The sequence below is a fragment of the Eublepharis macularius genome, chromosome 1 (genome assembly GCF_028583425.1).
Source record: "Eublepharis macularius isolate TG4126 chromosome 1, MPM_Emac_v1.0, whole genome shotgun sequence".
Lineage (NCBI taxonomy): Eukaryota > Metazoa > Chordata > Lepidosauria > Squamata > Eublepharidae > Eublepharis > Eublepharis macularius.
The window spans coordinates 213,146,159-213,165,118 of NC_072790.1; the positions used below are offsets into that span (position 1 = coordinate 213,146,159).

Genomic DNA, 18,960 nt, shown 5'->3' on the forward strand with positions numbered 1-18,960 from the left:
CTCATCCTACTGCAACGCCCTCACCCTTCATCAAGCACCCACCAAAAATTTAGTTAAAAAAAACAAATTCTCAACATCAGGCTTAAGATAAGCCCCCAGCAAGCCACTGGTCTACTTTGTCCTTTCAAAAACAATCCTGCCTGCTCTCACAGTAAAAAGAAAACTTATGGAAAAAACACGGGTCTGTCTGAGGGAGGATTCAGACAATAATTCTGCCTGCCTGCCTGAACTTGAGCAATGGAGAAGACGGGCAGATTAATGCGAGAACATCTCATTTTGCAGTGGAAGGCTGAGCATCAAGAGGACGGATTTCAATTCACCCCTCATCATGGGAACAGACTGCAAAACACAAGAAAACATGGCAGCAACATGCAACAGCAGGCTGCAAAGGTAATAATTTATTAGCACTATATAAAAAGAAAAAGTGAACATGAAGCAGGATTTGTTTAATGTCACTGCACTGTGCTGGTTGGAGTGCTGTCTTGCTTGGTTGCCACTCTGCTGTTGGTGCGCCCGGCTACTGTTTGGCCAGCCAGTTTCCCACCACAGTCCATTGTTGTATGTGTATGTAGGGTTATGAGGAAAAACTTGGCGGCTCGATGGTTTATAGGAAGGGGAGGCAAATGGTTGATGCAGGTTTTGCTTAAGGGCAAAAATAACTGCCTCAGAGCCTCATTCCCCGCCCCCCAAAAGAACAGCATTTGTGTGTGTGTGTGTGTGTGTGTGTGTGTGCGCGCGCATACACACACATGCAGCCAACACCCTCCTTGACACTCTCTCTAATCATTCTTTGGAGTCCATAAACTCCAAACTTCATTGTTATGTGTGTTCTCAAACTTCATGGGATGATGGTTTAGAGGGAGGACTGTGTTCTGTGCAATTCTGGTGCTGCTAACCGCAAAAACAGCTGCCTCAAAGAGCAAAGAAAGGGGTCTTATTGCAAAGAAAAGGGTCAAAACTCATGACAATGAAAAAACCAAACAGATTTGAATAGAACCAGCAACGTCCAACTGGAAAACACTAATAATGGTAAATAATTCATTCAAAAACCCCTGAATTCAAAACTGAAACAAAAGTTTTCTCAGTGCATACCCCTACTCAATATTATTATCAAAACTGCAAGTTTTTTGTAACTCAACACGATCTTTCTCAGAGGTATTCTGAGTATTCAAAAATTTTAAAGGGAAAATATTCTAAGCCCTCATCCTTAATACTGTTAAAGAAGGAAAACAGGATATAGCTTTTGCCGGATTTAGAATGAAAGTATTATACATCTGTAGGCAATCAGAAGAAGCTGGATGACACGTTCAATTAAAAGAATAAGAAAATACACTCACATGTGATTCCATGTATATTCTGGATATTCCCTGGACACCCTGTTGCCGTTTATCCCGTAAACTACGTTCTTTTAACAGCAATTAAGTCAATACACAATGGAGTAGTAAAATATGACTATTGTTTAATAGAACCTACTTCACCACTGCAATACATTCAGTGCAGCAGTTATGTACTTCTTGTATCAGGTAGAAATGGTAGACTTGGGAGTGATCTTTTTCAGTATGAATCTATTCAATTAGACATCACATTGGCATCAACTGGAAAGACAATTTTTAAAAAGCTGTCGTATTCTGTCTATGGATTTCTTCAAACAGGTTAGGAAGGCACCTATACCAGGCTTTTTGAAACACCAGAAAACTGTTTTCCAAGGATTTCATTGACTGATTTTTGCTACTGTCTTTTTAATTAAGCTCTGCTCTAGTGTCTGAATTTTATTCTGCTGCTTTATTTTGTTGTTGTTGCTACTTTATTTTTATGGATTACATATTTTATATTTTTACTATAAACAACTTTGGAGATATTACATGGAAAAGATATATATTTTTAAATAAACAAAACCTTCTTGACATGCCACTTTTTTTCTCATATAAAGACTCTTAGCTGTATTTCTATACAGAGTTCCATAGCATACATCACTATTAACACACCTGAAGGACCATTTCTCCTCATCCATCCCCACTTGCCATTTTAGGTCAGAACAGCGGGGCCTACTGATGGTTCCATTGACCTGTCAGGCAGGAAGCATGGCAACCAACAAAGCCTTTCTCTCTCAGCAAGCTCCAGTTTTAATTTAATTTAATTTAATTTATTACATTTATATTCCGCCCTCCCTGCTTTCGCAGGCTCAGGGCGGATAACAGAAATACAAATATCAAATGCCATTAATTTTTTTTAAAAAAAATTACATCTAACACACTACATCTAATCAATTACAATTACAACTATGAAGAGGTGAAGAAGATTACTTCAGTTTTACCATTTGGAGAGAAACTGGGGAGAAACTGCACATCTTTTTAATTTTGACAAGTGAGTTAGTTTGACTGCTTTGACACATTTATGAGGCAGTGTTTTAAACTGTCTTTTTTATTGTGCTCTTATGTACTGTATTTATTAGAAAGGAAAACAACCCCCTCAAAGTTTATACAAAAGGGTTTTTTTAGTATTGGACATAACTATAACTTGTATGTGAATTTAAGACACCCCTCCTCCCTTTTGATGGCATACCTGGAAAAAACCTAGATTTGCATTTGAGTAAATATTGTACCAAAATGCTTCGAAGGCTGGAGAAGCAGCACATATGTTTTAAAACACATAAATAATACTTCAAGTATGAAAGGGAGCCACAGATCATATAACAACCACCTTATTATTTTAATAGTCTGTTTTATATGGTATTACAAGCACATGGACAAATTCAAGTAAAATAATTCAACATCCCCTGTTTCTACCTGGCTTTGAAATTAATGTAACGTGTTTTAAAAGCATTTCGTTTTACTTACCCTGCACTTTTCTACCAAGGTGGGAACACAAGGTGGCTTTGCTTTTTTATTGCATCATTTTTGTTGCTGGTTTTCCCTAATGGTTTGCTCCTTTTATGGCATTTATCTATCTAGTACATTTTTACCCCACCATTCTTCCAAGGAGCTCAAGGCAGCATACATTGTTCTTCCTGACCCATTTTATTCTTACAAGAACCCTGTGAGATAGGTTAAACTGAGAGATAGAAAGTGACCAGCTCAGGGTTGCCAGGTCCACTGGAGAGCAAACCAAGGGAACAGGGGGGTGGCGGGTACTTCCCTCAGGTGTGGGCTTTGTGTGCACGCACTCTCATGCTGCTGGAAAATGATGTCATTTCCGGCATGACATGTGACCTAGTTTGTGGGGCAGATTTTTAAGAATTGGCCCCCGGAGCAACTTGTTGCTATCACATTGTGAATGACATCACTTTCTGGCAATGCAGGAGTGTACATGCCCACTTCAGTCATGTGTCTCCCAGGTGGAGTGCTTGTGGTTGGCTGGTTCCCTGTGCTTTTCCCCACCACTGGCCAAGAGAGTGGTGGCAGGGGGATCCACTGCCCCAGCAGGAGACTGTCAACCCTAGACCAGCTTAAGGTCATCTGTCAAACTTCCATAGTAACATGGGGATTTGAACCTATGTCTCCTAGACCGTAGCCTAGGAGTTCAAACACTACACCATTGGCTATTGTTAGCATGGTCAAGGGAAAAAACACAATTACAATTTTCCTGCTGAGCAGGAATAATCTATGTCAGAAACTTGGAAACACAAGACACACAGACTTTTGAAAGAAAATGTTTCTCTCATTTGTTTTGCTTGGGTTCAGCAAGTTCTTCTCTGACCCTCCTCACACAAAATCAATATAACCTCTAAAACCACCTTGTATCATCAGACCATTCACCCATCTAGCCTAGAATGGTCTATGCTAATAGCTTGAACACACAAGGGCCTTAGGGTTGAGGTCTTTTCCAGGCTTGCTACCCAAGATCCTTTTGACTGGAGCTTTCAAGGACTGTATCTTTGATTATGTTCATATTATGTTCTCTCACGGAGTGGTGAGACTTTCCTTGGTTCTTTGGATTTGATCCTTCAGATCCAGTTTGATGTTTTTTCAAAGAAAGCTAGTTAAAGAACAACTCTCAACTGAGTGTATATGCAGTACTCCCCAGGCCAAAATTCCCAGGATATTAGCAATGTTATTTAAAAACAATTTTTTTTGCACAATCAGGAATAGGGCTTGCAACATTGCTGTAAACTCTTGAGGCTGTTTCCGATTTTATTGTTTGTATAAATAGTTTACTTTAACATCTGTTCCTTTAGTGTGTTTCATTTTTGTGAAAGAAAAGACTTTAAGCCAAATTCTTCTTTTGATTCATAAACACTTGTCCAAGACAAGCCAATGGGGGATCCAAACACACGTCAGCAAACCAATCTTCCAAAACTTGGGCTATTCATTATTTTCATTCTCTGGCTTCAACCAAACCACCCTCCCCATCTAATTATATTAAATAGTGGTTAAGTGGTTATAATTAAGACAAGCTGTATTAAACGGCTGTAGTTCCTTTCCCAGTATTCATTGAGGCACTGCCATTCTCTCAAATTAAGTTACCATCAATGGATGCACCTGTGACTTTATTTCATGAATCAGAATTTATTGCATGAAACCCTTTCCCTAGAAAACAGCTGCCAAAACACCCACTGATTTCTATGAATCTCAACATTTTGCCTTAAAGACTTGATTCGTTAGGCCAGAACTGAGTGCATGTCACATCGTGCATTTGATAATAAATAAATGATGATAATGATATAGGGTAGGCATCAAGACAAACATAGTCAACTAAGCAGCAAACTATAGTTAGTGATTACACATTGCCTCTAACTGCTGCCAGGAATGGAAGCACCTCCTGCAAAGAAGTGGACTGAAATAGAAGTGTCTCATCCTAGGCATCTCGTTCCCCCACAGAATAAGGAAAAAGGGGCAGATGTGATGAAGCACCAGCCAGTGCCTGTACCTTGTCAGCATGGGCTTTACAACTGTTGCAGTCACACAAGTGTTAAAAAGAGAGTCCAATGCACGTTTTCATAGAACAATGGGACTCTTTTTTTAATATAATCTTTGGTACGCAACCTAAATCTCTGCTCATGAAATGTAAGCTAACATGTTACACTGAAGTTAAACATGCATGGCAATGCTCTTGCCCAGGTCAGCTCATTTCAGCACAAAGCCGAATGCTGGTCATTCTAGAGAAATGATGTTCAACCTCTGTGGACTCAGGCTGCTCCTTCCTGGAACATGGGAGTTTTCTGTAATAAAAGAACCTGGCTTCCCCCAGTGGCCAACCAGATGCCTTCAAGAAGCCCCCAATGAAGGCATGAAGCCAACAGCTCTTATCTGCTGTTTCCCTCCCTAAAATTGTGCTGAGAGACATTTTGCTGCTGAACATGGAGTTTCCATTTAGCTATCATGGCTAATAACCACTGATATGAATTTGAATAATCTCTTTTTGAAGCCATCTCAGCCAGTAGCCTTTACAACACCTTGTGGCAGCAGATTCCATAAATCAGCTGTACATTGAGTAATTAAATATTTCTTTTGGTCTGTCTTCAGACTACCACCAAACGACTTCATTGTGTGGCCAAGTTAGAATTCTCATATCTTTATCCCACTTATTCTTTTTAATTCTTGTAAAAAAGAAAGGGTGGTAGTGCCAACTCATCATATTCCACACTAGTTGTAATGGAATGCACTGGTTCAAGGTTGCCTTTCTAGAATTAATTTCACAAAGTCTTAGAATATCCACAAATGAGAAGTGTTGGGTACACTGCCGTGTAATCTGCCCATCTCTATTTACACCTATCACGATAATTTTGTTATATGTTGCTTACCCTCCTTTCCCCCCGCCCCCAAAACGGCTAAAGCTATATTTGCTGTAGTTTTATAAAGAGATTTAAAATTCAGCATAATATTACTTCCTTACCTTGGCAAACATGATCACTTATTTCATACCCAGAAGCACACTGTATACCAGCACCTGGCAAAACATCAGGAGGGGTCCGTCGAATGATGGGATTACCATTTCGGCTGCTGGCAGATTCATCTGCAGCTTCTTGTTGACCATTATTTACAATGATCTGAGCTGTTCTGGGCAGGCAGAGGTACCCTCCATAGTGGTTAACACACTTCATCCCACCTTTACATGCATCAGGCACAATTTCACATTCATCAATATCTGTGGTTAGCAACAACATAAAGATGGGCATCAGAAATAGATCAGTCCAGAAATGCTGTGAGTAACTGTGATTTTGCTTCTGATGTGAAAATTGCATTTTGCTGTGGCAAGGATTTTGAACAGGTTTGAGAATATTACTGTCAGAACCATTTTAAAAAGGAGTGGCTGGTATATATGGCAGATCAGATACATATGTTCTGAAACTACCCATCAATTATTCTTTCTTGGGAAAAGATAATAGATATTACAGGACATATATTACTGTGTTCAGTTCTAAATTGTTATTATTGCTAGTGCAAGCTTGGGATTTTCAATACTTCTATCTAACCTGTATAACTCTATGAGCAACTTGCAATTGTTGACTGTACCTTTGCATCTCTGCATGACGGGATCCCATTCATAACCATCTGTACATTGCTGCATGTAAAACAGAGACAAACAAGTAAAACAATCAAAAAACATAGTGGTCAAAATGATACATGAATAATTCAATCTTCCTTTCCACACAATGGCATCCAATGCAATTTAAGTAATCCATAACATTTCTTCTGCCTCCCACTCTCCCCAACTAAGATTACTTATGATGGCAACTACTGAGACTAAATGAGTTTAAACCAGTTCTAGGCATAAGGAACTGTGATTGTTGTGAAATCTTTGGAGTTGTAGTCCTGTGAAACCTCTTCATATTTTATGGTGGGCAGCTGCTCAATACAGATACAAATTTTATATTGACACCTCAGGTGGAAAATCCAAGTAGCACCTCCCTGCCCCTAAAGCATAATGTTTAGTGAAATAATGATAATTTGCTGCCCATTTATGGTGCCCCACAATCTGAAGCGACCTTGTGGTAAGACCAGCGCTGCACAAGGCATGCCAATCCTGCACTATTCAAATTCTGGCAGGTCTGCAATTTTTTCCCCCTAGTGTGGACCTCAGTGATAAGCTAGATGTTTACTTTGCCAGGGAATAGCATTTGGTACCCATTTAAAACTCCAGTGGATTGAACTGACCCTACGACACAGGCATGCGTGAGTCTGCTGTGCTAAATGCAACGTTCTCACAGCACTATGGGGGGAAAAAAGCTCAAGTTAATAAATCAGCTTGTCATCATGAGTCAAATTCACCCCTGCTGTAACCTGGTAGGCATCTGCAGAACTTGCACCAGCTATGGATCTGTCCCAGCCTGCTGACAGCTGTGTTGCTCAATCTGCTGGGGCTGCAGTTGTTTTTGAACAGCTTTTTTACTCATGAAGCTTAAACCAGCAGTAGAAACTAAAAACTTTTTCTGTTTATTCACAGGTGATGCTTGCCATCTGCCAAATCCAGAAACAAGCTGAAGGCAAACAGGCCTCAAGTGTAACAAGGGGGCAAGAGGACAGCTAATTACATTATAATTCCAGCTCTCTGAAGGAATGACAGCATTCTGAGTTGACACAACTGGAGTTACTGTAGCTATGAAGAGAAACCCCCCCAAGCCCAGAGGAAAACAGTAAACTTACTGAATCTCCCCAATGCCTGCTTAATGCACAACAGAAGTAACGCCCAATTACTGACATACGGGGGGAGGTCTCAGTTCACAGATGACTTATGCTGAAGAAAACCCATTAATTTCAATGTGACTGCACTGTTGTGGCTGACCAGCAAAATGCCTGTCAATGAACCAGATCTTTCTTTCATTACAAGACCCCTGAGAAGGGAAAAACAGTATCTGCTGCAGATTTAAACATAATAGGAATTTGGCCCCAAAGGATATTTATTTATTTATTCAGTTATTTCCATCGCAGGAATATACAAGAAGAAAGGTCCCTGACCCAGGGCGCCTACAACCCAAGTAGTAATAATGAGAGAAAGAAACCAGAAGAGGAGAAAGGGGTATGGGGGATAAGGCAAGGATGACAGGCAAAAAAAAGGTGAGGAAGGCGCTTGTACTTAGGCTTCATTTAAGAAGGGGATGAAGATTAAGGGGTTGTGCTGAAGGAATCACAGAAGGGGGTGGTGGTCTGGGAAGTGATTTGAAGGAAGGGAAAGGTGGCACCACAAAGGAGTTCCCAGTGCGTGCTCTAGGTAATTGGGGGGAAACATCTGGATAGTTGAAGAACTCATTTAAAGCATATACCTTGCTTTTCTTCCCCACAAAGGCACCCACAATATTTTTCTAAAAAAATGTTAAAACATACAGACATGAATCAAGCCCCCCCCCCTCCCCAAACCTGATAGGGCAGCGAGAGACAAAAAAAAAAAGTCAACCCAAAGAAACAGAAGCCTTTTAAAGCAGAATGAGGTACAGAAGTTCTAAGCTGTACCACTTCAGATAGCAGGTGTGGAAAGCTACACTGCCTGCACATTAAAACCTGGTACACCAATGTTAAAGGGTCCAGAGAGTAGCTTCTCACCAGGTGTGCTAGTTTTCCATTTACAAGGAATCCATGGTGTCTAGGAACTGTGAAAAACAGAATTCCTCCCTTGTAGTCTGAAGTAGTACAGTCCACTCTATCACCTCAGCATTCTCTCATCTCGTTCGGCTGCACATCTAGACTAGGCCTGTGAGAGGCTGAACCTGGCAGGCTCTTTTTGTGAGAGAGTTTCAGAGTTATGGTACTACCCCTTCAAGCCTTCGTTAAAGTTAGGATTGCCAGCTCCAGGTTAGGAAATTCCTGGAGATTTTAAGGATGGTGCCTGGAGAGGGTGAGGTTTAGGGAGGGGAGGGACCTAGAGGTTGCCAGGTACCCAGGTTGGGGAGAAAGAGGGGGATGGTGGGATTACAGTCCTGCAAGGGGAGACTTACCTCCAGAGCACCTCTGCATCATACTGTGAATGACATCATCCCTGCTGTGATGTGAAGTAATGGGTTCTGCCAGGGGCTGACTGAGTAAAAATTAGCCCCCAACACTAAATTGGGGGCTGATTTTTCCTTTATCACAACCATTACTTCCATGTCCACCCATGAATGATGTTATTAATGGTGCGATATGGGGCACTCCAGAGCGTTCTTTGATCCTACCACTGCATTCCCTCGCCTTCCCCTCCCCCGCCAGCCAAGTGAGAGGTTGCGGGAGGTGAAGACTGGGGGCAGAGGATTCCCCACCCTCACCCGGGGACTGGCAAACCTTAGAGGTACCTCAGAATGGTAAAGTTACAGAGTCCATCCTCCAAAGCAGCTATTTTTTTTCCCGGGGAACTGATCTCTGTGGAGTTCCAGCTTCTACCTGGAGGTTAGCAACTCTAGCTAAGATCCATCAAAGGAGGCACTAACCATGTTTGGCTAGCTATAGGATTGCTGTTTTTAAAAGAAATGCTCTCACATACATGACTGAACCCTCTTTTCCCATGGAACTTTACCGTATATGTGATTGTTTCTTCTGGTTCCTGTGAGTGTACTGCAGTGAGCATCAAAGCGGAAAGAAGGAATGTGAATGTCACCATCATGAATCTTGAAAGGAAGAAAAACACATTCTTTTAAAAAAAAGTTTTACATGTGTTCAAAGATAAACAACAGGTATCCCACAAAGACATGTTCCACTCTTTCATCTGTCAGATTTCTGAGCTGGATGCATTAATGCTGAGGAATGGCATTTTATTCCTCATGTTTCAGACCTCCTATAATTCTGACAAAGGCAGGATTTAAACATGACAGCATGCCAGAAGAGCTTATTCAGGCTTTATATATTTATTTAGGAAACATATATACCGATCTTCTAGAGAACCTGCTCAAGACCCAGTTTAAGTAAGATGCTGTGCACACACAATGTTACATGGGGAAATTGTTCTTGTGCACTAAGATCTCATTTAAATTGGGTCTAACAGAGGCCTAGTTCTTACAGAGGTGACAAAAAGCTGAGTCGGAGCTGTACCACTGCAGGTACAGGCTCACATGACTACATGTTCTATCCAAAAAAATTCCCTCCTTGTAGAAAGCTCCCTGTCAGTTCAAGTCTTCTCTCTTGCGTGTTGGACTTCTGTGTGCTGTGATTTTTTTTTGTTTGGTTGGTTTTTTTTTTAATACAGAGGAGCAATTAGTCTTAAGAGGTACAACCAAAAAGGCTTACCAGCTCAGAGAATTTGGCTTCATTAGTCATGCACGAGTGACGATTATTAGCTACAGCCTATGTAGTAGATATGTCTGCCACAGGCATAAATCCCTTGGTTTTTTAAAAAAAGCCAAGTTGTGTTTAGTTGACATTGATAATCTTACTATGTTACAGTGAGTATAAAAAAGCAATCACAAAACAAATGCACTTGAAATGTACTTGTTTTTGTTTTGTTGCACATTAATCCTGAATATAGTCAACACCAGGCAGATTAAACAGAAGTGAAAATAATGACACACCCACACATACACACCCAGGAATCTGCAATGGCACCAGCAAACACGCTGGAAAACTTACCTGAAGAGAAAGGTCAACTCTGGGATTGCCTGCAAGGATGGTTCTGTGGTTTAGCAAGGCAGTAAGTCTATATTCGTATCTTTCCACAGCTGAAAAAACAGATGTTATAATAATATTACCATTAAAATTACTGGCATACAAGCTCCTGTTCTCTAAAGCCACAAAATCTAAGTGCCATTCATATTTGCTACATGTTAGCAATTTAAATGATTTGTCAAAAGTTTTTTTTTTTAAAAAATCCGTTCATAGTCATGCATGTTTTTAAGTCAATGTAGCTGCATGCTGTAGCGGTTAGAATGCTGGACTAGGGTCTGGAATACTCAGGTTCAAATCTTGACTATGCCATGATTGAGCTTTTTTTTTTAAAAAAAAATGAAGTTTCTCAGTATTTACTCTGACATTTTTATTTCTAATCAATTATATTTTTATCCCAGTTTTCTTCCAAGGAACTCATGGCAGCATGACATGGTTCTTTTCTCCTCCATATTATCCCCACAAAAACAATAAGCTAAGACAGAGTGACAAGCCTAAGGTCACCTAGTGACCTTCATAACTGAGTGGGGGTTTGAACCTGGTCTCCCCAGCCTTACCCCATCACTCTAACCACTATTTGCCACTGTAGCTATACTACTCCTAGGGTTGCCAACTTCCAGGTGCGGCCTAGAGATCTTCCAGTATTACAGCCAATCAGAGTAGAGATCAGTTTCCCTGGGGAAAATGGCTGCTTTGGACTGTATGGCATTATATCCCACTGAGGTCACTTACCTCCCCAAATCCTAGGTTCCATTCCCAAATCTCCAGGAATTTCTCAACCTGGAGTTGGCAACCCTAACTACTCCCCCAAGCGATCACTGAAGTTGAAAGAACAATTCTGCATTACATATATATTTTAAAATCAGGTTACTTCTGTTCCCAGTGGTGGTGGGCAAACACCCAGAGGGTTGCCCCTCTGCCTGCCGATTGCTGGTTATCAGCAGAAGGAGACAAGCCGCCTGGTGATCGCCCACCACTGGCAGGCAGCTGAGGCAAACGGGCATGTGTGCACGTCTGTGGACTGCTGTGATGACGTCATTTCTGGAAGAGATGTCGTTGTGTGTGGGGACGGCGAACGTATAGGAGTGCATGTGCCTGTTTGTTCTCCCCACACACAATGACATCACTTCTGGAAGGAGGGGATTAAATAGGCGAGCACTGCACCCTTGCAGCCCCACATTCTCCTGCCAGTTGCCAGGGAAATCTGGCAACCCTATTTATGGTCTTGGTCTAAAATCACTACCAAGCCAGCACTTGGTATTCAAAGCAGATGTTGGCAGAACTTTCCATTCCCTGTCTATGCAGCTGAAGAAGATTGAGTGGATCACACCTGCCTCCAGGATGGAGTTTGGATCTTCCTTTTTCTTGTCTATCCAGGAGAAAGTTAAGGGCAGTCCTTGTGGCTTCTTTTGCATAGTGAAATCAGGTCTGTGGCTTGCTTGCATGCAATCAGTTTTGTTTCAGTTGACAACTTTTCCTGATCATCCTTAGGAAAGTACAGGGTTGATCTGCAGTTGCCAGCTTTGCTGAGCTGTTCTGTCAAAGAATTCAAAGTCCTGATGAGCCCTCTCTTGTACCTGTGGGTGTTTCCACATAGATGATTTGTCCCGAGTTCGATACTATTGGGAGTGGGCAGTTTTCCTGCTTCCCCACAGCACTGTGATGCATTTGTGCACTACCCAAGGGTTTCCCTGTTTATTTTCTTTCTCAAACCAGCTTTACTCCAAAATTTTGGGGAAAACTGCCACAAAAGCTAAGTGGCTGTTATCTGGGTGGAGAAGTTTGGATTTCCTGATCAAGTTAAACAGTTTTTGAAACTCTTCAAAACTTTTTTTTCCAGAGATGATGGTGGTATGAGTATGCACATAACCTGTTACATATCACCTTCACCTCTCTGAGACAGGAGATGGACAACTGTTTCTAAAAGAGCCAAAGGTGGTATGAAAGAAAGTGTCATTTTGCCTGATGTGCACCTTTATTTCCTTTGTGTTACTAGCGCCTCTGTGGCTTAGAGGCAGAGCGCATGCTTTGGGGAGGTGACTGTGGCAGCACATCTGCTTGGAATGCAGAAGATCCCAGGCTGAATCGCTGGCATCTCCAGTGAAAAGGATCAGATCAAGTAGTATTTGATGTGAGAAACCTCCACCTGAGACCCTGGAAAGCTGATGCAGTCTGAATAACCAGTGCTGACCCTGATGGACCAATAGTTTGATTCAACATAAGGCAGCTTCATGTGTCCCCATGTTCAATCTCTAGCACTGCTAGTTAAAGGATCTCAGTCAGAGTACTGGACTTGATGGTCGGAGGCACTACAAGGCAAATTCACACATTCCTTACTAAACCAGTGAAGAGGTTTTTATTTTATGTTATTGAACAAAGACAGTGGGAATGTGGATGACTGAACACACGATGAACAGTTGGGTCTCTTTTTCCTAAAAAACAAAACTATTGCCTGCCTCTGTGAGTGTCAAACTAATTTGTTCTCTGGAAAAACGGGGGAAAGTATTTTACAAGAAACACATACAAACAGACTTGCGGAGGATACTTTGCATACGTATGGGGGCTTCAGTATGTTTGACTCCATCTGAATTAAAGCTTGAGCTTTGGAATTGCTATGGAATTGGAGGGGAAAACAAATGATCTCATCCAATCTCTGTACCAACCCATTGAATGCAAAATAGAAATTGGAACTAACATTAAGGACTTCCAAACAAGAAAGATGGATTTTTTAAAAAATGGGCTCCACCCTCAGGCTTCCCTTCCATCTATGTATCATCACTGATCATCCAGGCATCTTGGAACAGCCATAAAGCACAATGCTGTCTCCAAATAACTTAAAAACTGAGCTTTCTATGTACAGATGTCTTGGTCATACTATGGTGATAGGCATTTAGGCATGGGGAAGGGCATTCATTGGCCTCCGGTGCAGTGCCTTATCCTAAAGGCCTCTGTTGTGTACCTCAGCTTTCCCCCCTCTCATACAGGGACACAGACAAAGAGCTCTTTTAATCTCCTCCCTTGTAAGTATGAATGAAAACAGAGCCTTTGGCAGAATTCTCCCTTTTGGCATCTCACCTGTTGACTCCCATGTGCAAAACCAAAGGGAATGGGAAAGCTGAGATGCTCAGTTCAGCAGAGAATTCTACCAAAGTTTTTGTTGTTCAGATTGGCAAGGAGGGGATTGAAGAGCCCTTTGTCTTGGGTCTTGCAGGAGTTAGTGGATGGAGTCAATGGGTGGAGCCAATGTAGTTGGCTCTTCAGCCCAAAGTACAGCCCCAGTTAGAAATTAATTGCTGGCAGAGAGTCTACAGAGGTGCCATGGAAAAGTTTCACAGAAAAACGTCGTCTGTAAATCCTAAAAGGCATTTGAAAATCCCAGAAAAGTTCAGCAATGATGTGCATCTCTTTAAAAGCTCTGGGGTTCCCATGCCATTACTCCATCATTCCCTTCTCCCACCCTCTGTTCCAATTTGGGTAGGGAAAACCTAGATTCCTACCTGCTAAATCTGATGGGAGAAGAATATGCCAATTCCACATCACTGGAAAACACATCGCTGAATGAAGCAACCACACAGATTCAGGCACCTGCATATGCCTTTCTGACTAGATCACTGACCATCCATCTGACCGATCATTTTTATTTTATTTATTTAAAACATTTATATGCCACCTTTCCACCCAAATAGAGTTCCCCAAGTCAGCTTATAACAGACATTAGAATGTTCCAAACATTAAAACAGTATTCAAAATGCATACAAATATTTAACAATAAAATAAAAAATACAGACACCATCAGGGAGGAGAGCCAATAAGAGTTTATTGGGGGTATGTGAAATGAAACAAAAAAGTCTTCACCCACTGGCAGAAGACAATGACAGAGGGAGGGAGGTCAATCTCCCTGGACAGGGAGTTCCAAACTTTCAGTGCCATGACCAAGAAGGCCCTTCCTGGGTTGCTGCTCATCTAGCCTCAGATGATGGGGCACCCAAACAGGGCTGTTGAAGATGACCAAGTGGACATAGGCAGGTTCATATGGAAGAAGGCAGTCCTTAAGATCTGCTGGTCCCAAGCTATATATGGCTTTAAAGGTCAAAATCAGTACCTTGAATTGGGTCAGGAAGTAAAGTGGGAGTTAGTGTAAATGGAAAAAGACTGAAGTGATATGGGCCCTGTGAGTATGACCCACTCTAGACAACATTCTGTCTGCAGTCTTCTGTACCAACTGTAGCTTCTCGAAGGTCTTCAAGAGCAGCTCCACATAGAATGCATGGCAGTGATCTATCCTAAATGTTACCACACTGGCAAGATCTTTCCTGCCCAGGAAGGGCTGCAGATGACTCACCAGCAACAGCTATGAAAAGCACCCCTGGCTACTGCTGCCACCTGTTTATCCAACACCAGGCCTGGGTCCAGTAGTGCCCTCCAAACTACAAACCTGTTCCTTTAAGGGGAGTACAACCCCATCTAGAACAGGAGCTATCCCCATTCCTGGGTTGGATTCTCACCCACCTGTAGCACCTCCATTTTGTCAGGATTAAGTTTCAGTTTGTTAGCCCTCATCCATCTCAAAAATGCCTCTAGATATCTATTTCACTGCTTCCGCAGCCTGGAGGACAAAGACCCCCTTACTACTTGCCCCATTCATGCTACTGCTTCCTTCCTATAATTTTTGGGGAGTGTGTGATTGCTTACCAAGGAACATGGATGAAATTAAGGGAACCCATGTCACTATGTGGTCTCCATGTTATGGAACAGCTTCTCAAGGACAACCATCCTTGAGAACATTTGGATGCATTTTGTTGAATGGTGAATACCTTTTTACACTTAAAGGTCGAGAGAGGAAATCTGTGTCAGCCTTTGATAATCATTATGTTACTACTGCCTTGTTGGCTTTGCTGGTTTTAGCTGAGATTTTATGCTATTTTGATGGATGATCCTATTTTAGACATTTTTTTTTGCAAATTGCCTTTAGCATTTTATGAAAAATAAAATCATTATCATCTTCAGGATAAATGGCTTGGGCATCAAAACCCTCCTTGAGAGGGCATCAAATCCTCCCACCCCCCACCCCTAGCCCCAACAGACTGGTAACATGTTGGCTCAAGATCTTTAACCACAGTTCTGAGAGGCTGGAAGTGAAGGAGGAGGAGGGGAAATGACTTTTGCATTCTCTGCCCAGGGCTGCAAACCACAGATGAAAAATATAGGACATGCAAGAAAACACCCTATAATCATATCAAAATTGTCCTCCGAGACCACATAGGATTTCCCATCAACTAAGAAAGGACAGGGAGGAAAACTGATTTTTGCAATGCAGGCACCTGCCGTAGGATCTGGAATGGATTCCAGTTCCTTTCCACACAATACATTTTTTTAAAGAACCTGCATAGTTAAGATCTGTTTTGTACATGGAACAATATCAAGTTGGAATACAGCAAAAAAAGTACATCATATTAGTGCTCTCATCAGTTATGACTTACATGCTTCGTATTGAGTGTATGTTAGATGGCAAATTGCGGTTTGTCTCAGTATAATGTGTGAAACGGTCCCAACAATGACTACAAAAATCTGAGACCCTAGTTAAACTCCCCACTAGTTCACTAGGACTCCCCACTAGTTCAAATACCCACTTCTTGAAGATACTTATAAACTTCATTGCAAACATGTCCACGTCCCCAATAACCTTTGAATTGAATTGGACCATCTACCTTCAGCTGCAATAGTTCCCCATGAGTTGATTCATACAACCAGGTATGCGTCATACTGTATCTCACTATATGAGGATGTGTCATGGAATGTGTGATGTGGCCTACAATGGGAAAGACATTACATTGGTGACGGTGACACAAAAGTTGGCTGTCATATTTGATGTGTCATGCTTCTTTCACACATGCACATAATCATTTAGTCCTGCAATGAATATACGTATGTGGACCCAAAGCAGCTTTCAACATGATTCTTCACTGCTCACTTTATCATCAAACCAACAACCCTATGAGGCGGGTTAGGCTGACAGTGACAGTGACTGGCTCAAGGGCACCCAGCAAAATTCATGGCAGAGTGGCAATTCAAACTAGCAAAACAATTCAAATTACTTTGTTAGAGCAGATCAAGGCTTGTCTAAAGCATAATGGCTGTTTCATTCTTCAGACTCTTCCAATTTCATGTATGTAGTAGAAAGTGCCATCAAGCCGGATCTGACTTATGGCGACCCCTGCTAGGGTTTTCAAGACAAGAGAGCAAGAGAGTTGGTTTGCCATTGCCTGTCTCTGCATACCAACCCTAGTCTTCCTTTGAAGTCTCCCATTCAATTACTAACCAAGGCCGACCCTGCTTAGCTTCCAAGATCTGATGGGCTATCCAGGTCAGGTTCTAACTCCATACCATCCTATAAAATAGCTGCATTATCAAACATCTTAAGGTAGATGCCTCCTTGTTCCAGTCTAGCAATATGCAGGAAAGACTGTGGCTCCCACAGTACTGTCTCTTTGTGCTCATTCCCATTTGGCCATGGACAGCCTTGAAAATAAATCCACAGAAGTGGTTAGCCCACAGGAATTCCAAGTAGCCAATCTGGCCACACGTACTAATGTAAGCAATTTGTGGCATGCGGGCAGCTTGAAAGCATCCAATTTATAGAAACTTCTCAGCTTGGTCACCTGGTGGATATTCTTACTCGCCATCGGTGGACAGGTGCATGATTGTGTACAAATTTTATGCTAATTTTGGGTGCACAAGTGTGCTGGGCATGGGCTTGAAACTGTCTTTCATTATGCACCACAACACAGATTTCAGAGATCCTGGCTTATCAACTGGTCCCCAGTATTAGAGAAAGTAATATCTTTTATTGACCTAACTCAGATTGCCACAGATACTATTTAGCAATTTGGTTTAGAAGAGGACTGCACTGAGGACAAATGCAAAGTGCCAGTGTGCTGCAAGCAACCCCACAACTACAGCAAGCATTTCTTTCTTGCAACCTGTTTCTGAGTTGGCCATCGATGTGGTGCTGGAGAAGTGAAATTGGTAATAATCAGATCGCCTGATCTGGCCTGGACCTTCCAGTTCCTGATCTTGAGTGGATATTTCAATTATTCAATGATTTGCCTGATGAAGAGTTCTGTGACATCTGAAAGCTTGCCTCCTAGTTCAGAAGTAGAATGCCTGCAGAAGTCGATCCAGTTCATTCCCTGGGATCTTCAGTTACAGGCAGCAGTGCTAGGAAGGCCTTTTTAAATCTGAGACCTTGGAGAGCTGCTGGCAACCCTGGGTTAGACGGACCAGCAGTCTGACTCAATTTTGCAATCCCCCACACCTCCACCAACCCAAAGTATCGTTTTACCTACTTTGTTGAGAGTACGAGGAAATGTGTGGGCACTAAAACGGGCTGGATCATGCTCTGAATTGCCCGACAGCCTCCTTATTTTAAAACGAATATCCTTTATTACAGAATGCTGCCATCAAAACGGTCCCTTTTTGGATATTTTGTTAGGACAACTCCTACACCTCATCATTCTCATTTAACGCGCTCAAGGCATACGCACAAAAAGAAAGAGGAAAGCTATCGCTTTATTCGAATTTCCGGTTGTATTCGAAGGTCTCTCCCCGATTCAGGAAACGCTCTGTGCAGAACTTGTTTCCCCCTCCGCAATTAACTTTTTTTTTTTTTTTACAAAACCCCCAAACCCCTTACAAAACCCTACCCATTCAAATACTTCCAAGTACACGCCTAGCTCTTCCTCCTGAATTAACTTCAACGCCGAGCGCTGCCGAGCGCTTCATCCAACGGCACCCACCTTCGTGCACGGAGGAGGACAAGCTCTTGTGCCCGCTCGCATCGAAAGGCGGAGGCGCGCAAACCATCGTCTGGCAAGAAAGTGCAACGCGCAGCCTGCACAGCGCGCGCCCTCTTGCCTTGCCAAGGGCCGAGTGCAGAAATCCAGAGGTATGCCTTACCTGCGGGGCTGCGAAGCTCCGATGCCCCTCCGGAGGAGCGCGGCGAGAAGGGGAGGACTCCCTTTCCATGCAAAGCAGGCGCAGAAGAGGAAGCGAATGGAAGTTCTCCCTCCTCCGCCAGTGCGTCTCAGCCGCAGGTTAACCTGGCGCCTTCGCCTCGCTCCGCTTCCAGAGAAATGATGCCGCCCCCCCTCCTCCGCCCTAACCCTTCGCCTGCTCTTGGCCAAACTTTAGAGCCCAGCTACTGTTTGCATCAATCGAACGCCCCCTACCGATCTCCCGCTTCCTTAACCCTTTCTGCCCCAAATACCACGTGGGTAAGAAGTCAGCGCAGCGCCGGCGCCAAAGACTCCTGGGAACGATCTTGCTTGTGCGTGTGTTTAAGGGCATCGGAATTCGACGCTTTCAGGACAAAATTGCCGAAGCGACAGATGTGTATTTGATTACAATTATAAAAAGATAAATTAAATCAAGCCTGAATTCTCCCTTGAAGCCATAACGA

General features: G+C 42.5%; 1 protein-coding gene across 1 annotated transcript in view; it reads right to left on the reverse strand.

Annotated features, from left to right (window-relative positions):
- Nucleotides 1-18,642, reverse strand: part of EFEMP1 (EGF containing fibulin extracellular matrix protein 1) — a 78,062-nt gene extending 59,420 nt beyond the window's left edge. Inside the window, exons 1-5 of the mRNA XM_054986771.1 lie at nucleotides 18,459-18,642; nucleotides 10,470-10,558; nucleotides 9,424-9,514; nucleotides 6,453-6,501; nucleotides 5,833-6,084 (exon numbers count right to left, since the gene is read on the reverse strand). Of these exons, the coding sequence (XP_054842746.1) occupies nucleotides 5,833-6,084; nucleotides 6,453-6,501; nucleotides 9,424-9,510 (388 nt within the window). The 5' untranslated portion in view covers nucleotides 9,511-9,514; nucleotides 10,470-10,558; nucleotides 18,459-18,642. The remainder of the gene's footprint in view (nucleotides 1-5,832; nucleotides 6,085-6,452; nucleotides 6,502-9,423; nucleotides 9,515-10,469; nucleotides 10,559-18,458) is intronic.
- Between the last annotated feature and the right edge of the window lie 318 nt (nucleotides 18,643-18,960).